General features: G+C 47.3%; 1 protein-coding gene across 1 annotated transcript in view; it reads right to left on the minus strand.

Annotated features, from left to right (window-relative positions):
- The window catches only part of LOC126576159 (uncharacterized), a 31,539-nt gene extending 13,865 nt beyond the window's left edge, over positions 1-17,674 (minus strand). Inside the window, exons 1-4 of the mRNA XM_050237317.1 lie at positions 17,508-17,674; positions 14,190-14,401; positions 2,149-2,656; positions 1,726-1,867 (exon numbers count right to left, since the gene is read on the minus strand). Coding sequence (XP_050093274.1) covers positions 1,726-1,867; positions 2,149-2,355 — 349 coding nt within the window. The 5' untranslated portion in view covers positions 2,356-2,656; positions 14,190-14,401; positions 17,508-17,674. The remainder of the gene's footprint in view (positions 1-1,725; positions 1,868-2,148; positions 2,657-14,189; positions 14,402-17,507) is intronic.
- Positions 17,675-27,500: the final 9,826 nt, after the last annotated feature.

Below are 27,500 nucleotides of genomic sequence, written 5' to 3' on the forward strand. Positions count from 1 at the left end.
GGGGAATTGCAATGCAAAAGGATGTGTCCTTACAGGAAGCTGTGGATATTTTATGCATATCAAACATCTCTTCCTATATCTCTCTCTCTCCTTAAGGGAACCTCTGCTCATGTACAGAGCACGGAGTATATGTGGAAATGTGTCACAGGACTTCAATAGTAGAGTAGTTGGTCAGTTATTGTGGTAATGGTGACAATCCAAACCCATCATCAGGCGCTCGATATGATAACGGTGTGTACAGCTCTAAAGCTTCTAGATCTGTGAAATGAAAATTGCTTCCAGCTTTTCATCATTTTTCCAGTTCACAACCATGAATAGGACTCCATCAACGCACAACAATCAATCGCCTCGCCCTATAAATGCAAAGCGACGAGTGGAAAAAGAGAACCAGAAACAAGTCCGGAAACAAAACAACAAAAAAAAAATAGAGAGTCCAAATATATCATCATCATGAAGCCGATATCATTTGTGTGATTACGTCCGATGCAAAACGGTGGGAGAGGGGAAAAAAAACGAAACTCGTTGACGAAATATTACGCCTTCCGTTTGATGCAGTTCCCATCGAGTGAAAGCGTGCCACACTCACTCAAACCCCCGGGGAATGCTGACATCCCAAACGAGGCCATTTCCGAGGCCGAGTCGATTACAGCAACCCAACGGCCACCGGCCAACTGCTCCTTCTCCCAGGAACTGCCCACGTTTGTTGTTGTGGCATCCCCCACCCCCCCCTGCCCCCGTGGGCGTATTAAAACGATCCTTTACCCCACTACCAAACTGAACCACTGAACTGAACACCCCGGCTGCTGACATGTCATGCTGAAATTGGAAATTTCAGGACCATTACGTGTGGAAGGCACATCACACACATCGTCAGCACTACGTCAGCAGCATCACCGTCATCATCATCACGAGGTGACCGAAGAGAGAGAGAGAGAGAGAGAGAGAGAGAGAGAGAGAGAGAGAGAGTATTGACGCGAGCACACAACACAAACTACACTTGGACGAGGTTGGATAGAAGGGGGTTTTGAGGGGTGGAGAGTGAGGAGGAGAAAGAGGATGAATACATCAACACACACACCGGGGTACAGGGGACATCAAATGGTGACATCGAAACGGGCCAACCAAACTTGTTGAAATTTGCAAACCAAAGGCAGCCAGCCACCACAGTGTCACTTTTGTGTCGTCAGGACGTCCGCGTGTGGCGTGGCGATAGTATTTCTCCCAAGGAACATGTCGTGCGGTACGAGAGAGGAGGAAGAGGAGAAAGGTACTACGACGACACAAGGAGATACACGAGAAGGTCGAGGAATGACACCGAAGATCAACACCAAAGTACCGGATTCTAGTATGTACAACGAGGTATTCAACACATCGAATGCGAAAGAAGAGGATTTAGACAGTAAGAGAACCGAGCAGAGAGAGAGCAGAGGGAGAAGAAAGAGTAAAAGGTACAGAGAGATAGAAGAGAGCAGCGAGCTGCGACAGCTGTGCCGCGCCGTGACCGCCGCCGGTGGCCATACCTAGCTTAATCCTTACATTCTGATGGCGTCGCTCTGCAGAAAGCAAGCAGATGAAGAAGCAAATAACAATACCGTCATTCATTCGTGTTCAACAAGCGTACTCGCCCGCCCGTGTTCAGATCACTAGAGCTTAACAATACGCACTCTCGAGGGTCTAAGTACCACTAAGTAATGCTTCCTCTCCTTATGTTGCCCTTACACTTACCTGAACTGTGCATTGGGCGTCTCTGTGATCCACGGCGCTTCTGTGGTGGCGGTGTCTCGGAGTCGTTCAGTCGTGGCTCGCTCGTACAGTGGCCCCGCGAGTCCTGGAGTGTTACTGGCGGTGGTTGCGGTTTGCGGCGTACCTACGTACCACGGGAAAGAGCAGACACACATTAGCGATAATCTGTTGGATTGAATTGAAATTATCGTTTTTTTCTTTGCGACTTGATCGTGATCTTACGAGGGAATGGGATTTTTAATGCTCTTGAAGTGACTTGGGAATGGAAAAACAAACAAAAAAAAACACCTTTTCTCGTCTCCGACTTCTTCTACTGAGAGGATACATTATAGAAAAAGGACATTCTCCTCATAAAAAAAAACGCAAAAACATTGATCTTCTTGACCGCGCGTCTCCACTGCTTACCGATCGTGGTCCTGTGATGCGTGCGCTCTGTGACCGGGTGGCTGGCTTCCGGCGCCGGTATCCCGGTGTACCATTGTCCGGCGTATCGCCCTCCGACGGTGGGCTGATGATCGTCTCGAGGCTGGCACAGGCGGGCGCCGATATCGACGAGCTCCGCTTCTTGTACGCCGGGCGCGCCGATGAACACAACTCATCCGCCATGGTCATCGATGCCACTGGTGCTTCGTGCTACGTGTTCTACACTACTCCTTATTCCTTCCTGCTTTCCTTTCTGCTTCCCCCCCTTTTTGACCTTTTCCTCCCTCCTCCTACTCGATTGGTGTATGATGGTTACAAGATTGCTTTTCAAACGTATTATTGCTTGCTTGCTTGCTGTGCGATCGTCCGGTACACAGAATGATCAGGCGCGACTAACGACTGTTGCTACTCCCGCTGCTGCTACTTCCAGTGCCTAGTGCTGTCAGCATTGGGCATCGCATTGCATCACGGCATTCAGGAAGCTTTTGCGCTAGAATGAAAATGATGAAAATGGTGAATCGTTGGTGGTGGTGATGGTGGTGGTGCGAATGAATGTGCGAACAGGGATTCCGTTTCGTGTCACATGTTTCCAGTGTTTTGAAGCCACTATCAGAGTGTCACGCCTTCTGCACTGCATTATTGTGTGTTACACATTATTGCACCTGAACAAGCTGCCGGGTAGTTCTATGTTGTTTCTCTTCGGACTCTGGAGGCGACCGGAGCGGAAACACAGCCCACGTGTGGACCGCTGCCACACGTCTCCCCCCGGGGAGGGGGAAACGGGACTAGAAGCGGCTCATGAATAAACATTACGACAAACATTCTGCGAGCTGCGATTTACCAGAGAACACGCCAGCACGTGCACCGTACCGTACAGCCGCATTGTCCGCGCTTGCAATCAGCGCTTCAAACTTCCGTAAATTCAATTAGTTAAAAGTTGCCACAGCCAAGGCGATCCTCCGCGGCCTCAATCCTTCCCTTGAAACGCTCGGTCCACTGGCAGTGCAAAAGGAGTACGCAAGGAGCATTCCACTTTCTGTACTACAACGACAACCTGCTCCACTAGACGCTAGAGCAAGAGAGAAAGAGAGGGAGTCAATTGTCGGTCGGTATGTCCATCGTCCAACCAAACAGGGCTGGCCGGTGGGGCTGAGAAGTTGTACAAAATTCTTTCACTACCGTGTGTGCCTGTGTGTGCGCGTTCCCGGTACTCTACAATATCAACGATCACAGGACTGGAGTGAAACTCTGTGAAGCCGTAACGTGAGTCTCAGGAACGGGGTTGAAACACTTGAAGAATTCAATATTTTACCGACTCCGGCTGAAATTTAGCCTGGAAGCTTCGTCCTCGTCATTGGCGACCCCATTTTCTGCCCTGAAACATGTTGGCTAATGTGTTTTCGCATACAAAACCCTGACGTGAGGTACCTGAAATGCACGGTAGGAGTATAGAAGAGAGAGAGAGAGAGAGAGAGAGAGGCAGAGAACAAGAGCGTGTGACGACGACGTTACAGGATATGAATTCAATTAATTGTTGCAGTTGCGATGTTTTGCAGACGTGAGGCGCGTGCAAGCTCGTACAACTTTTCGACTCGTGCACCGAGCAACATAAAACACTCTTCAGGCCTAAGTGCTATAGGCTTTGAGGTGACGCTCCAAGACACCAGCGTCTCCTACTCCACCTGGGAGAACGCTCTCCGAGGTACGAGGAATGCCATTTGTTACCGTCGGTGCCACCATTATGCTCTCGCCTCTCTTCAAACGCGTCATGGCTGCCTTGTGGTTAAACACATACCACACCACACACAACAAGCTACAAAACACAACGCCACTGGTGAGTCGGGCAGGTCATAAATATTGAATGCGATGTTTGATTCCTGGCCATCCATCGTCTCCACCCCCGGACAAAGAATGCCGTTTTGTGTCTTAACACGGCCCGGGCTTAGAACGGTGACGCCCCTGAAGTGCGTTGCGTGCCAAGCGAGCATAGAGTAGCGATAGGACTTTGTTAACCACACACAGGACCGCGAGATCAGTCGGTTTTTGCACAATTGGAAACACATTTCGGCACACGCAAAAGGTCAACGCGACAGAGTCATTTCACCGTTCTTGCGCCAACCATCGCGATGGTTGAGTTGAAATGTCCGAGAACGCCGTAAGTCCGCGGTCCCCGAAGGCCTCCGAGCGGTAAACCGCGAGACTTATTGGGCGCCACAACTTTTAAACTAACAGCCAACAAAACGAAACTTTGGTTACATTTCGTGCGGTGTACCTTTCCCGAGCGGTACACCCGGAACCCCTTGAGGTTGAGATTAATGCGCAGTGCGGTAGAAGGTAGACGGTAATAGCAGCAATAAGCAACGTTTTTCGTTTTCGCTTTCAAACAGGGAACAGGGAACTCCCCGGGAAAAAAAAACGACAACAAAATAAAACTTGTTCGCCGATACCAACCGGTAAACTTTACATCGAACTCGGTTTTCGGGCGGGGCGACTTGCATCCTTGCGATTTGGTGTTGGTGTCGTTCGTTTGGAGCGGGCCGTATCGAGGTGTTTTATGTGCAGTACGGAGAGGAATAAAGGGTTCGCAAGCAACTCACTGTAAAAAGGTAACTAAAACTCTGCCAGACTGCCATATATCGCCCTTCGAAGGAAATGATTGTTGGATGTTGAAATCACTTTAAGCACGGCGTCTGATATCAGCATGCGGGTCGCAAAAGAATGAAACAGCCAGTCCGCGAGTCATTTAACCACATAATTTGGACGTGCATGGATTTATTAAATTTGGTTAAAGGCAATTCCAAAACTGGTCGCCACGCCGGAAAAACGAAATGATGTAAACGAAATGCTCCGTTGCCTAAAACCCAATGATGGAGGCGCCAGGTACCCGGTAAAATTTGTAGCTTCAAAGGTTTGTTATAGAAATTTAAATCGCTAAATAACCAAGGGATCTCAACTCCATTAAGTGCTGTATGTTGAAATTTTGAAAAGGTGTTTCTTCATTCAGCTTTTCAAACACTACGGTCATTGCAGATAAATTACCAATCTACAACTCCAATATAAGCATAGAATAAAATGACATAGAACATAATATTAATAACGGAACAGGAAGCTTAGGATCTCTCTTTATCATTTCATTTCAGGCACTTTTTATCCTTTGTTTGTCCGACAGGTACACCGCATAATAAAAGAAATCTGTTCGTAATCAGCATAAAACACACGCCCACAACACGCTTTTGAGGCTCCAAAAAGGAAAAATTGCACAGGAATTTCAGATTTTTTCACCATTTTTCAAAGAATAATTCATCTTAATAATCCGTACTTTGCACAGATTCAATTCCGAAATAATGCATTGTGATAAGCGATTCCGCGGTTGTAATCAAACACTTACTCTCCAGACGTTACAACTGACGGGCGGTCTTGACCTGTCACAAACCATCCGTCCAACGTTTCGCGGTCGAACATTAATCAAACACAAAGCCGCAAATTAATGGTTATTTCATGAGTACACTGTTGCTCTTTACAAATGTACCATCTGCTGAACGTCACAATCACTCGTTTTCAGTCACGTGATGATGGATTGTTTTGCTTAATATTCGCAATTTTATCATCAAATGGCCTTTAAGCTTGGAAGCCTGTCTTGAAACGAAAAAGACTGCGACAAAGAATAGATTTGTTGACTAAATTCCTTTCCTTCAGCCGAAAATACTAAACAAAATCATAAATAATGCCAGAATATGTCTTTAAATATTATGTCAAGAAAGCACCATCGATACAAGCTGTTGGATTTCGCGACCAAGTATACCGATAAGAAACTATTATTCATCACGGAACACATCATTTGAGGCAGCTATCAGCTGATCACTAATTGGTGGTCGAGTGTTTAAGATCACGCCAAAAGAAAAGAGCTCCTTCGCAAATGCACATCACGTTGTGGCACTGTTTTGTGCTATTCTCAGCGATAAATCTGAGAATCATAAAGATCCAAAGCACACGGGACGCTAAAAACAAACGCGATTCCGTGGATCATGCATTGGAGGATTTGGTTTTAGCCTACAAGACAAATGAAACAACCATGACCCACAAAAAAGGCGACTAGTTTGCAGCTCTTGCTCTTGCAACTCACGATTACTACGTCCTGGTCGCCTAAGCCAATGTTTGAGCCCAGTAAGTATATAGTTAATGCTGCCCATTACCACATGGAAAACGTTCACCGAAGCGACACAAGAGCAGGGGATTCATAAAGAATATGTCACTCGTTTTCGTAGAAGTAATTTCCTTCGCTTAATGTCTCGTGTCTCGTCGTGTCTCGAATGCTCAGCGAAAGCGAGCGAGCGAGCCAAGTGATAGTGGTAGGATTATGTTGTAAAAACATAAAGCCATAAATCCGGTCACCCCCGTCACCACGATCACGATCTCCCCCTCCTGGTTGGGGATGGAAAACCCTAAACGAGAATCCTGCGAGTGTTGTTGATTGCTGGCGAACGATAAGCGACAAAAAAGGCGGACTAATCTCTATGTTGGAACAAAAACCCCCCGGGCCCGGGCGATGAAAAGGGCTCATAAACTCACCCCCTCCCCCCTTGGAACTCTCTCTCTCTCTCTCTCTCTCTCTCTCTTTCACTCGCTTTCTCTCCCTTGCTGTGTAATGCTTAAACGTTGGCTCCCGCTTGTTAATGTGGTTTGTGTTTGTGTGCGTCGTGTGTCCTTTGCAGGTCCTAAAGACCACCCCAAAGCCCCCCCCCCCCCCCCGGCCGCATGCACCCGTTCTTTCATAAGCCGTTTATTTGCAAAGTGAATCATCAGCAACCACGGTCGCCGGTCGACGATCGCAGATTAGCCGCGACTTGCCGCATGAGCGCATGGTAGCATGGGACTAGAAATTTGAGCTGCACGCTTGGTGTGCTATTTGGAACGGGGGAGGGGAAGAAAAAAGGGTGGGGGGGGGGTTGCTTCATTAGTGCCAAGGCACTTTGGCTCCTTTTGAACTTTTACACAATTAACGATAGCAAACCAAAACGGGACCGAGGGGCAGCCCCGTGTGAGCAGTGGCCCGGAAGGCTAATAAGCTGCCCCTGGAACGAGTTGCCGAAGCGCTCAAAACCAATTAACACAATTGCAATTGCCCGCGAAATGCGTATCATTAACGGGAATCTCTCGTAACGCTCTTTACGCGGTCATTTCGATCGATCTTGGGATCAGAGAAGTGTCCAAGTTGTAGGCCGAACAATGTTTTTTCCGATCCGCAAACCTATCTCTAGGGCACTCTACAGAATAGCAGGGTGCGAGTGTGTTTGTTTAATAAAATTGTTAATTATTAATGTGCCTCCAGCGAGCTTGCGCGAGTCAGTTGCTGATGATGTTGATGGTGATGCGTTCAATCATGGGTCGCTCCTCTCTCTCTGGCGCTCTCTCTCTCTTTCTCTCAGTCGCTCAGTTAATTCAGTTTCCACGTGCACATAATTGAATCCCCTGGAGAATAACCCAGGACCCGCGGTACACACATTGAAACGCCACACACATATTTGAAAGGGGAAGCGAATGCCGCGCAAATCATTATATCGCAAACAACACCCGGAACACTCGGCACGCAGCCTACGTACACGCGGGTGGCCAAGCCTTTCAATCACGTTTCGTGGCCTGCAAACGTTGCATCCTGCTCGGTGGCCATTGTTTTCCACATACGCTGCGCTGTTGATGCGCTCCGATGTCATCGTTGTCGTCGTTGTCGTCGTCGTCCTCGGCTTCGTATCATGCATTATGCAGTGACAGTTTGAAAGCATGCGGCCACCATCACCTGCGGAACGAGTAAGTGTTTTGCTCGCTCGGTCGCCATTTCTTTCATCGTCGCTAGTGCGCCGCTGACAAGTTTTAACCCGATTACACCGAGCGTACGACAGCACCAGCAGCAGCAGCACCAACAACGTAACAACTTGTGGCGTATATGTGTCTACAAATGCAGAGGGACAGGACAGCGCCAGAACCGGAGCAAAACGGTGACGACGTGACGCGTGACGTGGCGATCAGCAGCTGGGGTCCGTGGGTTGAACGATAAGTTGCAGCCGTACCAGGCCCGAGGACATCCATCCAGCAACAGCAGCAGCAGCAGCAGTGCATCCACAGTTCACAATTGTTCATGTCGCACCGAATGTTCCGGCAGATAGTGAGAGAGCGAAGGAGTGCAAAATGGTGGCAGCAAACAATGTGCTGCACAAGTGACCACCCCGCCCCCCCCCCCGGGGGGTGAGGTCTTCTTCAGGTGCAACAGCACCAGCAACACATTCCACAAGTGGTCTGAGGCGTTAATTTGTAATTTCCTTCGTTTGGCCATCATCGGCCAGCCTTTTACCGGTCAACCCTCTACTGACGGAACACTGCGGGACTTTGGGACCAACGCCCAACGACGAGATAGATTGCAGATGACGACAAGGACGACAAGGACGACAAGGACGATGACGGCGTCCAGGTGAGAATGGCATTATCCCGTGCGCAGTAAATTGCAATGGCGCTAGGGCAGCAGCGGAACCCGGAACGGGGGTGCCACTGAAAGAGCGGTTTCCTGAAAGAGCAAAAGAGTTCCGGACTGGGACCACCACCCCGCCGCGGGGCAGGCGGAACGATAAGCCTGATGAGCCCGGAAACTCCTGCCACCTTGTCCTGGTGCCTGCTGGTGGTCCATTATCGAGCACACCAACACACAAGCGGACACAGACACTGTGACGGGGTCACCTCCAACCTGGTTGGATCGTAATGGATTCCGAATGGACGAAGGTGCAGCAGCCGATCCGATCGGTTCCTGGTGAGCAGCTGAGGGATGAACATCCCGGGATGAAACAGCTCCCGAAATAGAAACGGTTCCCGTGGCGGCGACGGCGTCTCGTTGGTGCTACTGGTGCTGGCCACTTATATGGCAAACGGCGCTTGGCCATTGCGGTTGTTACCGATTCCGTGCACGTGCAGCGTGGTCGTGCAATCGCAAATACCGGGCAACAGATTGCAAACAGATTCCTCCTAGAGAAGAAAAGGGATCCGACCGCTTTCGCTTCCCCACCGCCTTTTGTGTTCGTGTCCACGCCGACAGTGAGACAGACCGTAAATCATAAAATAATGCCGTACGCAAGCGGTGCTCATCGAGCGAGAGAGAGAGAATCCGTGGCCACAATGGACGTGGACGCCTTGCCTTTTCTCTTCTAATTCTTGCCCTGTACACGTAATGATTTTTGATTTGCTATCGCAGCTCGTTTGGCGCGCCTTTTTGAAGTGCATTTTGTGGCAAAGTAAAGGACGCGAACAGTCTCCCCCCAGGGGCAGACCGGGAATCCAATTGTCTTCTTCGAGATGAGGTTCAAGAAACCAAGAACAAGGCATTCGGGAAAAGGGAAGTGGTAAAAATTGTACAGCAGCAATCGAACATGCAATCATGTTCAATCGCTTATCTTAAAGAGATTTAGCATTGCAAAAGGGGTTCCATAAATCATGGGCTTCACAGGGCTAACGGCATTCTTTCGATGTCACTGCAATTAATTAGATTTCTTGGCGGCAAACAAAGCTGACTTCAGCAGCACTACTTTAATGGATTCTTTTTCGGGTCGATGGATAATGATATTGATTAATGATGCTCTTTTTTTTCTAGGACATAAATAGGGATCGAGATGCTGCTTTAAGGATTGGAATCATTGATTTCCTCGAAAACACATCGAACTAAAATCCCTATTTGTATTGCTTCGATAATCAATTGTAAATCCCTCCAAGAACTTGGATGAAAACAACAAGAAAATGGGGCTCAAGTCAGCTGAGCTCAGAAGCCAAGCGCGAACGGAATTGAATTGTTAAGAAGGGCGATAAGAGAATTCCCACAGCGGAGGGGTTTAAATTAATCGCAAAATCATCTCGGATCATCAATCGGCTAAGCATCAACTGCAACATGAATACTAAATGTTTCTTTCTAACAAACGGGGGTGTTGTTTGGGAAGGATAACGTTCAAGAGAACAGCAGACAGGAAAAATACTCAAATAGATTCATTACAATTCGCCCTCTCGGGCATCACTAATGCGGCGTGCTTTTCGCTGAACTTGTTAACTTTGAGAGACTTTTAGTAGTTAGAAAAAGTACATCTTAAATGATTTGAATTTCTTTACATTATGGTAGATTATTTGATGAACTTCATGGCATGATTTCCGGAACATTATCGCCCCGGCTATCGGTCGCCAATCATCGATCAATCCAACAATTGCGCCGCTTTTTCCAACGAATCAGCTCCGGGCGGCGATCAATTATGGCTCGAATGTGTAGCTTCCAAAGCTTCAACAATTAATCCATTGGTACCAACTTAACGACTTAATACGACCCCAAGAAAGAAGCAATGGCGCGAGGCATTAAAACGCATGACCGAGGCAGCCAGCGGCCACTTCCGGATTCCGGAGTTTGTCCCTAGCCTAATGTTGCAATAAATCGATTGCTGGCCATGTTGGCGCCATCCTGCTGGCACGAAATGTGTTAAGCTGATTAATTTTTGGAAATAAAATGAACACTCGGCAATGGAGCCGATAACGTTCGTTGGCCGTTCACCGTAATGGTAGCTGTTTTCTGCATTTCGAAAGTAATAAGAAGCTATGGTGTCACCAGAGTGTGGTCAACAGAGACATTTAAATGGATTTTAATGGAGCTTCGTAAACGGTTTGAGTCTAAGCATACTTTACTGCCACTTTGCTTATTGGAAGAGTAATTTCGCTAGAACAAAGCGGACAAATTGCTGTTAGAAACGGAGCTAGAACGCAAGACAATCAATGTCAAACTGGACGTTTAATTAATAGATATCGAACCGCCTTATTAAAGTTACGATCACGATCAGCTTTTCACGATAAAGCACAAAATAGCAATGCCAATAAGTAAAGATCTTTTAAACATTAACGTTTGACAAAGAACTAGATAAAGGCACCAATTTCACCAAATCAATTGGCAACCATTAGAGAAGCTGCGCAAAAGCGAAAATACATGAGCTTCCCCAGTAATAAAAACCGACGCCACTCCGATGACACGAGAATGGCGTAGTTTTCCACGTGTTTTCCACCACCTCTAATCGCTAATGCCAATTGCCTATTCAATCGACAACCGTGTTATAGAGTGTTGTCACTCGCCACTGCCAAGCATCGCCAGCACTCGTCTGGCACCCATTTCGCAGACAAAAAAAACGCCATTTTCATCCAGCCCAGCCCTTAGGCCACCGAAAACCGACTACAGGCCATCGGAATAAAAAAAAATCCAACCACTCACACGCGATCATGTATGATAATGTGTTTATGCCAATCTTATAAATAGCATTATGTTGTGTGGTGGCGTCCGGCGGGTCGCTCGGGAACTCGCTCTGATCGAATACATCGTACACATTTTCCCTTCAGCAAACAGCTGTCAACACAGTCACGGATTCACACACTTAAATCCACATCATCATCACGCGTGATGATGATGATGATGATCGGTACAGCATCATCAGGAGTGTCATGGGATCCATTCCTCGATTCAGCGAGAATGCTCTTCGCGAACACTATTATCCGGTGGATTTCCTTCCAATCGAACCATGCTGGTGGCGTGAATGATCTGCTAGAATGCTGCTAGAAATCCCCGCCGGCAGTTGAGCAATTGCCACGCCACGGACCACCGCACGGCCCCAAAAACCCGAATGGCGCACGGTGCGTGGTGCTCAAAATATCTCCCCTTACGAAAAAGAAGCCAAAAGCGCGCCGCGTCTAGCGATGCCACAGACATTAGCGGCATGAGGGCATTTTATTTATGTTTTCCTCCCGGGGGGGGGCGGACAAGTGGAGCATCGAATTCAGCGCCTCGAGGCGTGAAATGATTTTTATCGAAACGAGCTGAGGTGCCGGGAAGGTGAGCCTCAGCGTTCGGTGATCTTCGTTTCGGCTTGCGTCATCGCAGCATCGTTGTTGCTGACGTGCTGAGCCTCACCGCAACGATCGCTGATCGAGGCGCAGTGTGTGCATCAACTTGTAACGCGTTATCAAAGGCCGATCGTTGGTGCAAAGGCAACGCAACGCAACGCAACGCAAGAAACTTCTATTTGCACCGTAGCCACGCCGAGCAGCTGTTGGCTAATGACTTCATCTTTAAATATCCGTTTCACATTTGTGTTCCCGCGCTCGCGGCCACGGTCTGTTGTTTGCTTTGCACTTAAACACCAAGCGTCGGTGGCAAGCGGCCAACCAGGGCACACAGCGACCAGCGATCTCGGAGCGACCATCTCCGATGGATAAATATTTGTACACACCACGGATGCAAAGATTCCGTTCCGTTTCGTCCATCCAGCCAGGCTGCTAAGCAAATAGCGGGCAAGGATTGCAACGTTAGCTCTCCCGTGAAGCCGACAGCTGACAAATGTATCCAATATTCATCGATTCGCTGTTGTTGGTCTTCTCTCTCTCTCTCGAATCGATTTCTGTCCAAAGACACCCTCATGCCCCCGTTCATTACTCGGTTGCTGGTTGATGTATAAACAGATTCTCATCTTTAATCGAGGGGTGAACATCGGTAAAGATCGGAATCCCCAAGGGCCCGAGGAGCTGATGGTGTCCTTGCGCTGCTGACGCCGCAGACCTTAACGACCTTTCAATTATGATTATGAAACCCCTTCCGCCAGGCACCGGAAATGAAGGGTGGACCCTGGTTTTGCAACAGGTTTCAGGTATCGACGCGCAGCTCTCAAGCTGCCCTCCCCCATTCCATTTTCCGAGCATCATCAATCTCATCCCCATCATCATAATCATCTGCAGCAGCAGCAGCAGCCGTGGCGGTGGCTACCATTGTCTTGTTATCCCCAGAACCCTACACTCCAACAGGTACAACACGAACGAGATGGCTTCGTTCCGCGTCGCGTCCACGTCGTTTGCCAAGCGATGGTTTCAAATTAATTGGTCCCTGCTCCACCGCGATCCACCAGCAGATGGACGAAGGATGATGCGGATGCGGAAAAACAAGTCGAGCATTCTCTCTCTCTCTCTCTCTTCCTCTGGGTAAATCTTGGCGCAGCTCGAACCATCATTATCCTAGATTTGCTGCCGGGCTTACAGGGATCTCGGTCCTGTCCTTTAGGGCGCGTTTCCACTTTTTGGCAAGCCACTAGCATGGCCGGCCAGACGGGCTAAGTATGCGGGTTTGCATTATTTATGCTACTTCCTCTGCTGGTTCTGATTCTTTCGTTCGCCAGACAGAGTGCTGCAGAGAGTTCAGGAGTACGCTTGGCTGACCAAAACACTAGATACAGCATAACTAGAACCAAATTAAAAGCGACCATTGACTTGAAGTGAATTAATAAATCCCCACGAAAAAAAAAACCACAAACCGCATTCGAAGCACTTACTCGCTGCGTGTTCTCGTCCGCGGGGAGTCTTCGTAGTAGTTCGAGTCATCAGATCTTACAAATTCATTAAACAAATACGTGCGCAGCGCGTGCAAACCTACCATTGTGCCAGCCCAGATTGCCAGCTTTTTGTTTTTTAATTAATCTCCTCCCGGCTCGATGCACCGCATCCCCCGTTCCCCACCTCGTTAACAAGATCCTTTTCACGCCAATCAAAATGTCAAAGTCAAGCGATGCTCGGCGGAGTGAAGGGAGGATGCGAATAACCGGCGGCACCACTCAATTTAACTTTCTACACCAATTTGAATTTTAATGAGTTCACGTTCCGTCCCTCTTGCCTCTCGTCTGCTCTCTCTCTCTCTCTCACTCTCTCTCTCTCTCCTGGGGAAACACACATTGTTTAATGCTTCAATTCCCACCCCCTCCTCCGTTGTGGTATGTGCAGAACAGGGTGCCGTCACGGTCGGTTTGGGGTCTGTTGTTGTTGTGCCAAGAAGCCGCGTGACGTACTGCCGCGCAGCCAGCTCGTGACTTAACCAAACGAAGTGTGATGTGTTGTATTGTGTGATCGCTTTTCCTTGTGAGAATACCCGAGTTGCGGTAGGGGTCTAAGGAATCTGTAGTTGTTGTATTGTTGTCGATGCCGCTTACCTTTCGCTCGTCACAAACTGCATTCGTTAGCGCCTCAACCACGCCGGCTGCGGCTTATTGTTCCATTTATTGTCGATTCCAGGCGGTGACGGTAGCTTCGGCGCCTACTAAGGACTTGCACTTGCACTCACGGTACACTCTACGCTCAATTTTCGTTCAGCACACCACGACCAGCGGTTTTATTGCGCCTTTAACTGCTGCTGCCTAATATCCTGGAGCATCGATGGAGGAATTTAAAGATCGAGGTTAAAACTGAGAGAATAACAGGACGATTTAAGAGGGGTGCTTTGGTATTTTGTTTTGTGACACACATTTCTAACATTTTTCCCTTAAAGCTGATGCTTTCAAGAACATTGTGTAATTTTTTTGGATCAATCGAGAAAAAACTTGGATCAATCGAGAAACAGATTTTTGAAAATCCGCGTTTCGTACAAGGCTCCATGCAGCTCGCTACTTTGAAGAGCGTTTCCCAAAACCAACGTTTTAAAGTCGGTGTCCATCGTACCGTAAAAACTACTGGCCTCATAATAAAATGTTTAACACATAATCTGTACACTTTTTGCCATGTAACCCCGTCGAGAGATCATTAAAATTGTTTATACTTTTTTTAAAACAATTCTGTAAAGCTCGTTTTTGTTTTTGGCAGAATCGCAAAAAGCATCACTTTTTCAAATTCAAAAAATCTGCCAAGAATCGAAAAATTGGAATATCAACAAAATCTCGACGGGGCTACTTTGATAAACTTAAAATCTTTCAGTCGAGTATCGATTTGTATTTTTCTGATGACCCATCACGCAGCTACGATGAACACGGGAAAGAGTGTCTTTTCGAAGACACGACTGCCAAAATTTAATGCCATTGATGAAGTTTTTAATAAATCTTCCCCAAAATAGAATTGAATATTCTTCAAAAGATGTAGTTTATTATGCCATTCACTTGAAAGAATAAAGTTTAATGGTCAATGTCACAAAAAATCGTCAAAACTGATCCTTGTTTCGGTAAGAAATTACCGAAGCCCCTTAATGCAAATCACAAAACCCCCAGGGAAGAGATTCTTTAAAAAGGAAGCGATGCTGTGGCTGCGACACGCTCGCAACGCGAACGCGAATCTCATCTGAAGCAGGCGAGCTTGCGCTTGAAAAGGTCGCCTAAAGGCCCAATAATAAGACCAAATTCAATCATATCCGTATCCGGCTAATATCAATTTGGATGGCTGGCGGCGTCGACAGCCAGCCAGCTACCGGCCTGGTAGCCGAAGACGATGTTGGGTTTTATTTTAGCAGCACGCTCTCTATCTCTCTCGCTCTGTGTTTTGGTCACAAAAACCCTGGTTCCAGAATGCCGACCAGCTTGCTAGGGGCTCGTCCTCTGTCCCTGTTTGTCATTTTCACTTTTCCTTTTCTTTCGTTTTGTTTTGTTTTTTCTTGCTGTTCGATAGCACAGCTGATAGTAGTCACAGCGCAACACACAACCGGGTCACACGAAAACACACATAGCGAGCTTGGCATATTGGTTTCTGGCACGTTATCACTTATCAGTAATTGAATATCGGCGCCCATTTGGGGACCGAATTTTTCCAATCATTTCGAGCGCACCAAGCGCCACAGCTCCGTTTTTCCTCCGTGGTTTTTTGAGGCGCCTCCATCACAGATCAGCAGCGACTGCTTCATCGTTCCATCGCCTACTAGGAGAGCTGCTCTACATTTTCTCCGTTCATTCGCGCAAAACTTTAAACCTGCTGGCGACGTGCGCAACGCCCCGGCAGTCAAGCAGGTCGAAGCAAGCGAGTGAACGAACGGACGAATGTTGTCGCGCTCGGATGGTCCGTCACCGGCGGAATAGTGTCGTCGTTTGGGGATTTTCACTTTTCACCAACATCGCACCATCGGGGTTCGTGTGGTGGTGGCAAACGGAATCGCCGGAGAACGGCCGGGGACATGGTCCGCGGTGAAGTACCACCCCAACCACCACCACCACGACCACCGCACGCGGATATTTTTAGCCAATGCCGAAGATATTTTCGTCGTCGTCCGCTCGTCCGCCCGTCCACATACACTTTCTTCTTCCCTCTACCCTCGCGGCCCCTCTTCCTTCACCTTCTCCGCCACCTCTTTTAACTCGTCACTCGTCGACGACTCGTGTGTTCTCTCCACTCCACACCGGTCACCGTTCTCCTCGCGCCTCTGGTCGCATTGATTTACCACCACTCGGTCGCGCACACCCCAGCTGTCCCAGATTCCGGTCCATTCCCCGTTTGATCGTTCATCCGTGTGCGTGGTGCGCCCAAGCTGGCCGATGGGGACCGCACCAGGTTCAGGTTTTGCGGGTTTTTGCCACGCCACATCGCCGATGACGGAGGATAATACGGCATGGCTGGCCTCACTTTCTCCGTTTTTTTAATTTACCGTAAAAGAATCCCGGACCGAAGCACACGAACGGACAGACACACGGAGATTGTAACTTCCTGTTTGTGGGCACGGACCTCACGAACGGACCCCCCCGGGGGCCCGCTGGCCTCCAGGGGCTGTAAGGACAAAGCACACGAAACGGAAATCAAAACACAAAACGTTCGCGCGCGAATCTAGGACTTCTATTGCTGCGTTGCTCTTTGTTGCAAAAAAAAACTCACAGCAGTTCTTGGCCAATTCTTAAACTTTTAAATGAAATAAAAATGAAAATTAATTGAAAAAAGGAAGTCTTGTGTTCAAGTTATAAATTTCAATGGCAACTAGGACGCTAATGAAAAATTCTATGCTCATAATAAGACTCCGGTATCTTTGCTAAGGACTCCAATTCAGTATTTACAAGACTCAACAGTCTAGTCACCTGGAAAACTCGGTCTGTGAGACTCAGACCGTAGAGCTTCGTTGCAACTTTTCCCCCCTTTTCCTTGCAGTCACCGTTGATAGCGAAGGATTGTTGATTTTTGGTGGCACTAGTGTTTATTCTGGTGATATTGGTATTTGTTTTAACATCACGGATTCTAAAAAAACATTCTTTCATTCGTTAGTTCAACACTGAACTGCTGAGATTTTTCCTTCACACCTGTGCGGCTAGAGTTAGTTGTTGTGTTGCCACACAAGCCACTTGTAATAGAGTCACTAAATCTAAGTAACCTATCTTGGCCACTACTCCCTGACATTCCCTTGCGAACACTCCTCTCACTGAATTGACTCAAAAGTTCACTAGCAACACAACGAAGAATGCGATTTGGGCGACGAACGGAAGAAGTTGTAAAGTTTCTGCTCAATCTCACGGACCGCAGGGACCCCTTGGACGATTAATTCCCGTTCAGTTGACCGGCGGTACATCGCTTACCGTGTCTCCCTCGTCCCGGCGTAGCGATATTTCGGGGTTTCGCGCGCGCGAGTTCCGTCTCTTTGCACTTCTCACTTCACACTGACTTTGGTAGTCCCTTTTTCTTTTTTGGGGGGGACCTCTCGCCGCGAGTAGTGGTAACAGTAGCTCTAACAACCGATCAAGTAGCCCGCGCGTGCTTCACTGACGAGGACGAACGCTCGAGTACCGCCGATGAGCCAGCCAGCCGGTGACCCACCGCAGCCAGTAGCGCAACGTAGAATCATCGTCATCGAGAGAGAGAGAGAGAGCGCACCCCCAGAGAGGAGAGCGTTTAAGTTGGCCAGCCGACCGAACGAACAACCGAAGGGTGAACTAGGATCATGTGAGAGAGAGAGAAAGAGAGCGAGAGAGAGCCACCATCCCCCGGCGGATGTCGTGGAGCGTAAACATAACGTACTCCGCCACACTGCCGTGGCCTGCATGTGAATGGTCCGCGCAAGGATGGCGCTCTGTGGTCCGTCACAAAGAAAATGCGTGCCCGTAAGTGCCTGAGGAAGCGAAGACGACATCGAGGAAGAAGAAGAAGAAAGCGCCACAAGGGAGTGGGGGGGTCCTTCACTTAACTCGTCCACGTCCTATCGTCCTCTTAACATCCTCATCACTCGAACTCGCTCTCTCTCTCTCTGCTTCTTTCTGGTTAAATGAACAGCATGCACACATACATGTGGTGTGCACCTCGGCGACCGGAAGCTCATCTCTCACATGCCGTCTCACGAGGATGATGATGATGATGATGACGTTTCCACCACTGGAGGGCTGTCCAGGAAGCTCTACTACTAGGCCTACTACTCGTGGAACGGATTGCCTTCATTTTGTGTTCATTTGTTTCATCCAAGTCAAGTGACAGGCGAAGTAGTAGGCACTCGCTCTCTCTCTCTCTCTCTCTCTCTCTCTCTCTCTCTCTCTCTCGGTGGTTGCTCGGAGGAAGCGACGAGCCCCCTTTCTTAACCAACGCCACGCCACGCGGTACTCTATCATCGCCTGTCCGGGAAGCATCGCAGAGCGTATTCCTGTATGCAATTCAGTATGTGTTGCCTCCACCTTTCTCTCTTCCTTGCCATAGTTTGCCAACTTAATCCATCATTTCTCCGGTCCTCGGGACCGCTTCTACCGTTCCATGACGTCACGGGAATAGCAAACGATGTGCCGCCACCGCACCAAACGACCCAACAGTGCACTTTTCCTGTCTTTCTTTTCCGTCCTTCCGTTTTTCCGCTTCAAAGCATTCACTACACCAACAACCGGTGCTGAGCAGCAGCAGCAGCAGCAGCAGCTGAGAACATCGCGTAGCCCGCTCGTAAAAACACTCGTGTAGTGAGGTTGTAACAGTCGTAGTAGGCTACTGCCGGCTGCCGTTTGCGACCTAAGGCGCGGGATCGGTTTCACCAACCGACCGGCTCGGGACCGGCTCGGTCTTGGAATTCTCGCAAACGAACTGTAGAGAAAAGGGGGGGGAAATTTCTGTGAAAACGAAGCAGAGCAGCTACGCGAGAACGGGCGTACGAGATGGTAGTGGCATTAAAGTGAGATGCCATTAACAAGCGCTCACAATAGAGAGAGAGAGAGAGAGAGAGAGAGAGAGAGAGAGAGAGAGTGAGGGCGCTAGAAGCATGTGGGAAAAATGATGGAAAATAGGGCAGCGAGAGATACACCAGCAAACACATACTCGTACACACGTCATTGCGAGCGCGTTCGCGCGGAGTTCCATCCCAAAAGGGACCACCTTCCCCCCTTCCCTTTAACCTACTCCAACGATTCAAGAAGCACTCTCGTAACTCGATGCAAAAGAGGGCATCCTCCCCGTCATCCTTTCCCCGTTTGCCTTTCTTTATCATTCGAGACCACACTTCGCAACTCTCCCCAGAAACCCTATCTCGCTTACAGATGCCCCCACTCGCCCCTTAGGGGATGTTTTAAAGTCTTCGTCACCGTTTATTATTCTAGCAGAAGGGCGAGCGCGTGCGGGCACCTTTAAGCGGTGGACGGACCGGACGGATTAGGATGGAAACCACCTGCCAGAGTGCAAGGGATGCTTGCGACTGGCGCCGCACCATTCCACCAGTGGAATGCACGGGATGACGGTCAAAACAGTACGGAAGAACCACTGCCTGCAGCGTTCCGACGTTGTGTCGGAGCTTCATCTCGTCTCAGAATCAGCAGATTCTGCGTTCTTTTTAGTGTCCACACTATGAAATGATCTGGAGTTCCAGAATGTGAGATCCGGACCTTTTCCTTTGCTATCTTTGTCAAAGTTGAGTAACTCTGTCATTTTTCACCGGATTTGGATTAGTAGGCCAGTTTCTGAAACGTCAATCTATGCCGCCATTTCACTTCACATTGAAAGAGGACATTCAAATTGTTACACTTTATATTGAAAAAAAATCGTTCAATAGTGCAAACTGCGATCGTGCAATAGAGTGGCCTCCTCGTTCGCCGGGTTTGATGGCGCCGGACTTCTTTCTGTGGGTCTATTTGAAAAGTAAGCTTTACATTCGGTCAAAGAAGTAATTCGATTCGATTTTAATCTGACTGGGCATTTGGATCGAGTGAAGATTTTTTTCCTACGTTGATACAACGGTCTTTAATTATTGTGGAAATTTAGAATGAGATCCGTCAACCTGTTTATTTACAGCAGCTGTTTAAGTAAGTCGATGTCAGTAGTGAGCGGCGATTTTTATTCCGACATTCCGCGAACAAAGTAACGAAAATGGGTAAATCAAAAAAACTTTTCTTATTCTAAATGATCCATATTTAATGGATCACCTTCAAAACATGCTCCAAATGCCCTAATTTGCCCTTCCAACGGCACTTCCAATCACCGAAACAATTTTTACAAGCGGTTTTCGGGATGGCCTTCCCACAGTCACCCACAAGCCCAAGGAAAGAACGGTTTTTGTATGTTGAATAAAGGCGGTCATTTGATCGATATCATATTTTGAATAAATTATCAATAAATGGCAATGGCATAACCAAAATAAAACTAATCGGCTGAAAAATGATAGAGTTGTTCTACTTTAAAATAGGTAAGCACCGTGATGGCGCACCCTGTACCTTTAACAGCATTTTACTGTCCTGCAATGTTTGGAAAGTTTTCCAAATAATTATTTTCTTGATCCAATAGTCACACAACCATTGCAATAACATCGAAATGCTTAAATTCGCCCGATAATCGCAAGCAGATACAAGTACTTTCCCTTCATTTGGCCCGACAAAATCGGCCAGATCTGGGACTCAAGGTTAGCAATGTTTTTATTTTCCGAAGGATTTCTTTCGGCATCCGCCAGTGACATCATCTTGCAGATACATTTGCGACACCCGCTCCTCACTGCTCTCTCACTCTCTTTCTTATTGTACTAAAATCTCACGTAGTACTAGAAAGCGAACCTGATCTCTGACATGAATAGCCACTAGGGAATGTCGATGCTCTTTTGTGTAAATAAAGTCTTGGCGTGCGCGTGACATTGAGCAGATCCACCACTCTCCACCAGTGACCAGAGTGTTTGTATGTCTGTGCGTGCATTAGTGGAAGATCTAAAGATCGTGAACGATGATCGCACCACGAGATCCCGAGATGAGCGAGATTGTTTTGGCCTTCTGGTTTTGTGTGGCCTGACCAGCGGTACTTCCGTGCCCCGCGAACGCGTGTGGACGCTTCTGTTGACCCAAGGTTGCTCGTTGATCCTCGCGGCAGTACCCTCGGACTAGGTCAAGGAGTGGACCATCATCGGCTTGTCCCCGTCGTCGTCGTCGTCGTCGTCGTTGGTGAGAAATGGTTTTTGCTATTCCGGGTGCTTTCTTCTCTCTCCCTGATCGAACATGGCGACACACCAAGAAGTTGAGAAAGGATGAAAGTACACGCGGTGCACACCGTGGGACCTCAGTAGCGTACGTTCAACTTCCCTGCGCCTGGAACCTCCCGACAATGCCATTTAATTATACTACAACACAACACACCAACCAGTCTCCGCCCCCGGGGCGGTGCTAGTGTCCTTGCAACTCGACAAACACGACACGTTCCGACTCCCCGGCAACAAATTTGCTGCAAATCCAAACAACACGGGTTCGCGAGTTCACAAATCGTGCGCGCATGAACACAACAGCAAATGGATTGTTTCAATTAAAGTAGTTTTGAGAGGGAACCTGTCCGGGGAATTTTCCCGACGCGGTAAAATCGTGGCCACCGCGCCAAGCAATGCGTCCATAAAATACGATACGGCGCCATTTGGGGCCATTTGGCTGGTGCACGCGTTTGTAATGGCGGCTGTTTGCGTAAACAATGTACCAATTCACCGGGTGGTAGCGCCACCCTACACTGAGGTTGGGGTTCTAAATTCGTCCAGGCCCGGGCCACAATCCCGGCGCACTCGTGGCACCAACTTTTTGTCTAGAGAGCGTGGTTTTAAATCTTTCGATCGTCGATCGCCGTCGGTCACGGTTAACTAGCAGCTAGTTAGGTGCGGCGGTGGCGCACTTGGCTGCTGGCATCCGCTCCAAATTATCCGTCTATTATGACTGGCTAAAAGGGAAACAGCCTGATCGCAGGTTCTTTGAAACGAGGCGTCGCAAACGAGGGGGAGGTGTGAAGCGATCGCTTCGCCACTTCAAACTCAACGGGCTGTGAAATGCAAAACTTGTGCGATCGTTTCGGCTAATTGCACAGACGGACACGGACATCCCGCAGCCAGTACAACCGCAAATCGGCAACTGCAACGCGGCGCAACGTGGCATCTGGCGCTGAGTTCTGAGCCACAAACAGACCCTAGTTCCCCAGTAAACAGTGGGTTCTTTCGTAATCTCGAATGAAAGGCTTATTGTTCGGTCTGTTACTTTTCCTTTGATGCTTCTTTTTTTTTGGCTCAAGACCATGACTGCCGAGTTCACGATTAGGAAAAAGCGTTTGTAATGTTGTTGTACATTGGAGGAGGAAGAAAATTAGCATATCGCTTGATGGTTGGAATGTAAATCGATGTTAAATTCTCAGCAAATATTAATGAAAGTCCTTACGAACATAGCAGCAACTCAAAGAAATAGAAAAGTTAAGATAAGCCTCTTCTTTTTATGATGTTGTTTGAACGATGGAGGCGCCAACGATGAATCGCGTAACGTGCCGGCAGCGCCCTCTGTAGCTATGCGTTACGCGATCGCGTTGGCGCCTCCATCACACACCGAGATTTGTTTTGTGGTGCAGATAGATCGTGGGAATGATTTTCTTTCTTTTGCTGGATTATAATCCAGCCGTTGGATAAATAAATCGTCCAAAGAATTGAATCCAAGTGCTGCTCTGCGGTGCTACTGAAAGTAAGTGCTTCTCACGGTCAGCATCCGGTCATTTTTGACTCACCAGCATATGTTTCGAATTTTCCGCCCGAAAAAGCAAACATTCTAATGTGTCTTCACTCTGTAACTCTCTCTCTCTCCGTGGCCACGCAACCGAGCTGATGCAATAGAGCAGCATGCAAACTGAACGGCATTCCATAGCGCTTCGCGGTGGTTTAGGGCAGGAGCTATTTTGGGAACGACGGTTCATCGAACTAATGAGCAATTTCGATTTTCATGTTTTTCTGTCCTTCATCATCCACGTCCACGGATGTGATCGTACGATGAATGATTGTAGCCCCACCGGAGAGGTGACACCATCGCTTCCACCATTGCTCATGACAAATGTGATGATCAAGATCGATCAGAATGCGGATGTACGGTCCCTGAGTCTGAGAAAAAAGAAATTCCGGTGATTTTGTGTAGCTGAAGTACGAGAAACTGATTTTATTATTTGCGTTACGAGCAAGCTGCTGAGGAAGGTGGAATTTTGTGCAGCTTCTGAGAAGATCTCTATAAAGGAGTATCAATTTATTCTTACTACGAAACCCAGGTGAAGGGTTGCAGAAAAAGCCTCTGGTAGAATTTAATGAGAAACAAGGAAATGAGGAACAAGAAACAACCAATGAGAATCAAGCTACTCGATGCAAACTGTAACCAAGTTGTTGCTAATTGAATATTCTTAAACATGTCTCAATCTCAATTTACCGCCAACGTGCGTAAGGGAATAGATAACTTTACTCTGTAGAAATTTACAGAAAATTGGAAGAAAATGAACGAACGGGCATGGGGACATAAGGGACGAATGATTTCGGATATTTCATCAGGTGACACAAAAAAACACGCGCAATAATTTCATTTAAAATATCGTCGTCGTTTTTAATGTTGTTTCTGTTTTTATCGCCACATGTATGTCATTATATATATTTTTGTATATATAATATAGTGGTTTTGCATGTATATATACCTTTTTTTTAATCTTCTTTTACAGTTTGTACACATATCAGTTTCGGTCAGTTATTTTTATCTTCCTGCCACGACCACGGTGCGAGCGGTATCGCAACCCCTTTTTCCATTTACGGATGCGGATGGGGGATGGATAAGATGCCTTCTGTTTATTACATGTCCTGGATTGTTGGGAGAGCTACGGTTTATCGGTTTCGTTTCTGCTACACCATTTTGATCTGTCTACTTTGATTTTGGGTCGACTCGCACGCACGACCGCACGATGCGCGTCCATAGCAACCGGGAGAGAGGTGGATGCGTTCGCTATGCAAAGCTACGGCGCGTTGCTAGTTGCCCCCGGGGGACAAGCCACAGAGTCGCGTACTGTTGGGACACAACGAGAGCTACGGTGTGTGAATGGATTATCTATTTTGATTTACTCCAAACCATACCCTCTCACACAAACGATCCTTCGTACCCTCCGTGTCCAGGGTCTCATCTCAGCAGACCAACGAGAGGGAGAGAGAGAGAGTGTGTGTTTGGTTAACCATTATTGCCGATATTACACAGTTAGTTTACTATCGTATATTATTGATAATAGGTATTGTTGATTGGCTTTCCTGCGCCTCTGCGATACCAGTTCCCCGATACCGCTGTTGCATGATTTTTTGGGGTAAGGTTTTCGCTGTCTTGCACTACATAACTCTTTGCTCTTTCTTTTTATTCCGCAGCTTCTATCCGTGCATAATAATATCAGTTTAACAATGCCGACCCCTGCCTAGTTGAATGAATTCTCGTAAAAAGTAAATACATAATGCCTCGTGTTAGTGGAAGAGATGAGATGGATGTGGGATAATAAGAATAAATTCTACATTATAACGACAAATGAACATCAACAGAAGCTTATACTAAACTGAGCTAGTTTAGTAGTTAAGAACGGAAATAACGTAGCCGCCCGTCTGCTTCCGGAAGCGCCTTTTCTGAAGGAAGATGTTATGTTTAACATACTTACTAGTGCCGCACCGCGACAAAGTCGCTAGAAATCAAATAAAGTCGGCTCACATATTAGGATCTTTACTAATAGCTAGGATCTAATGATCTACTGCCATCGCGCAGTGGCATGTAGCTGCAGTGTTTCGTTTGTAACATAACCCGTTTCTTATGTGCTTTCTTCTAAACGAAAAACGTCAACAAACCGGAATTTCATGTTAGCAGCGACACGAGCGCACGAAGCTGTTATCGAATCTCGGTACCGACGGAAGCATCTTTGTCGTCAACCCATTCTTTTAAGATCGCATTCATTAAAGGACAGGGCGGTTGGTTGGACACAATGGCTGCTAAATCTACGCTCTGACTGAATCGCATAAGTTACACTATTCATACACCTCTTGCCTCTCTACCCACTTTCGGCTGGTTTCAGTACTATTTTCTTTCCGTTTGTTCTTCTTTTAAGCTACATATAATACACCTTTGCTTCGCTTTCCTCGCTTTTCTCTCTGGCTACACTTACATCTACACTCGGGTTATTATATCTGCGTTTTCCTAAAGGACGAATTTTGCATTACTTTTCTATTTCTCTGTAGAATGTGCTGCACCACCAAACCTTCCACTTACGGGGGAGGAGGGGTCCTAAATGATCCATCCATTCTACGAATGTCAGTTTCATCGAATGCGATCGGAAGGTGGTGGTGGTTCCGTTCCGTTTGCTTAGCTTTTGCAGCGCGTATGAAGTTCATGTGTTACGTTTTTATCTCATGTTTTTTCGAATAAACTTGCGAGATTCCCTGTATGGTTTGTTCAACAATCTCTCTTCATTTGCAAGCAACGGTTCGCCACAAAATTTGATCGCTCGAGCTCACAGTCCAACAATGGTGGTAAATGCGCATTTGTTCACAACTGAGCTTGCCGATAGAATTGGACTTGGATGGAAAACTAGCTGCACCTTTTGCGGATGCTAAGGGAACTGAACAAGATCTTTGCATTGTCTTTCAAAGGCCAGAAAAAAACTTAACCGAATTTAAGTAGCTGAATCAACAATGGCCGAATAGTGAGAGTAAATGAAATCATACAACGAAGTTAATGCACTCAGTGCATGTTCATGTTGCACTCCACCTCATGGTCTACTAGATTGAGTGATTTGCTAACAAATCACCATAAACACGACACACATACAGATACGAATGGAAGACCTCATCACACGGTTTCGATGTAGCGAATTACCAAACCAATAAAATACCTGCCACAACAACAAATAACAGGGAAACACAAATCGAACTCAGAAGAAATGCATACCAAACCTTAAAACGACAATAATTTAGAGAAAGAAAACAAAAAAAGGAGTCGAATATTATTTTCTCATCATCCGAAAATCACTCTGCGTTATATTTCCTGTGAAAATATAGATTTTAGTTGTTTCTTGTTGTGTCTTATTGCCACTACAAACATGTACAAACGTGACGACGTGCCCTGTTCTGCGCTCTGTCCTTGCGCACACGGTTGCTTCTTGTAAGAAGTGATTTCATCAACAATTTCCTGTCTATCATACCTGCAAGCGAACCATTGCTACGATCGAGACTCACTCGTCCCGTTGTCGTCGTCATCGTCATGTCCTCGCCACTAATTATGTCAAACCTAATACTCAGTTCCGTGATGTTCCTGCTTCTCCAGTTAAGTGCGCCTGTCTTTCTCTCTGTCTCTCTTTCGCTCTTTTGCTGAAATCTTACTCCGACTCATCTCCTAATCGCTAACTTGCATATCACTTATTATGCCGGCGACGCCGCCGCCGAGCGCGCGCGCGCTCTCGCTTCTCTCTCTCTCTCTCTCTCTCTCACTTGTGTATACACGCATGTTCTTGCTGTTTCTGATTTGGAAGTATGTTTTGTATTAAACGCTTGAAATACGTTGCATTTACAAGCTGTATAGGAGGAAAGGCGCGGCCACGTTTTAAACGCCCACCTACATCATCTTTTCATTCCTTAAATCTCCACATATAGAATGATCGCTACGAAAAAGAATAACATAGTTATGAGACATGACGTTTCGTAATATCAGTTTCGCAAAGAAAGGTGTAGTAAAAAAAAGAAGTAATGATTGCAAAACTAATTCTTAACTCGTAATGATAACCGTAATAATGAAGTAAACACTAAACGAAGTAATAAATCAATAGATAATCCCATTAATAGTTAACTGTAACTGTAATAAGCAATGATAGCATTAACACTACTGAGATAATAATTTTGCTCCAGGGAGGGAAAGGGCGTGCGCCACAATTGGCCATTTTGATTCGTCGTCTTATGCGTACGATGATGGTCATGACAAAAGCAAAACCAAATGATAAACGCTCAAGTAGTAACCTCTCAAGGGTCGAGAGGCTACAGTCAGACAGCCCGGGCCAGAAGCTGCCCAAAACAGAACCGCTTCAAAGCTGCGCTGCAACTATCTTCCAGCTTTTTTTCACGAAACCATTGAACAGACGAATGCGAACTCGTAACCTCCAGTAGCAGTACTTCCAGGCACAGCAACACACTGCGTTGCTTTGTGGTCACAACTAGTACCCTCGGGGGGGTTTCCAAGAACATCGCCAAAAAAAACAGCAAAATAACAATCGAAAACATCCCAAAAACGAGACCGATCTTAACTTAACACCATTGGAGGAGCATTGTATGGCGCAAACAACCTGAGAGATGGTGG

This window comes from Anopheles aquasalis, chromosome 3, assembly GCF_943734665.1.
Source record: "Anopheles aquasalis chromosome 3, idAnoAquaMG_Q_19, whole genome shotgun sequence".
Taxonomy (NCBI): Eukaryota; Metazoa; Arthropoda; class Insecta; order Diptera; family Culicidae; genus Anopheles; species Anopheles aquasalis.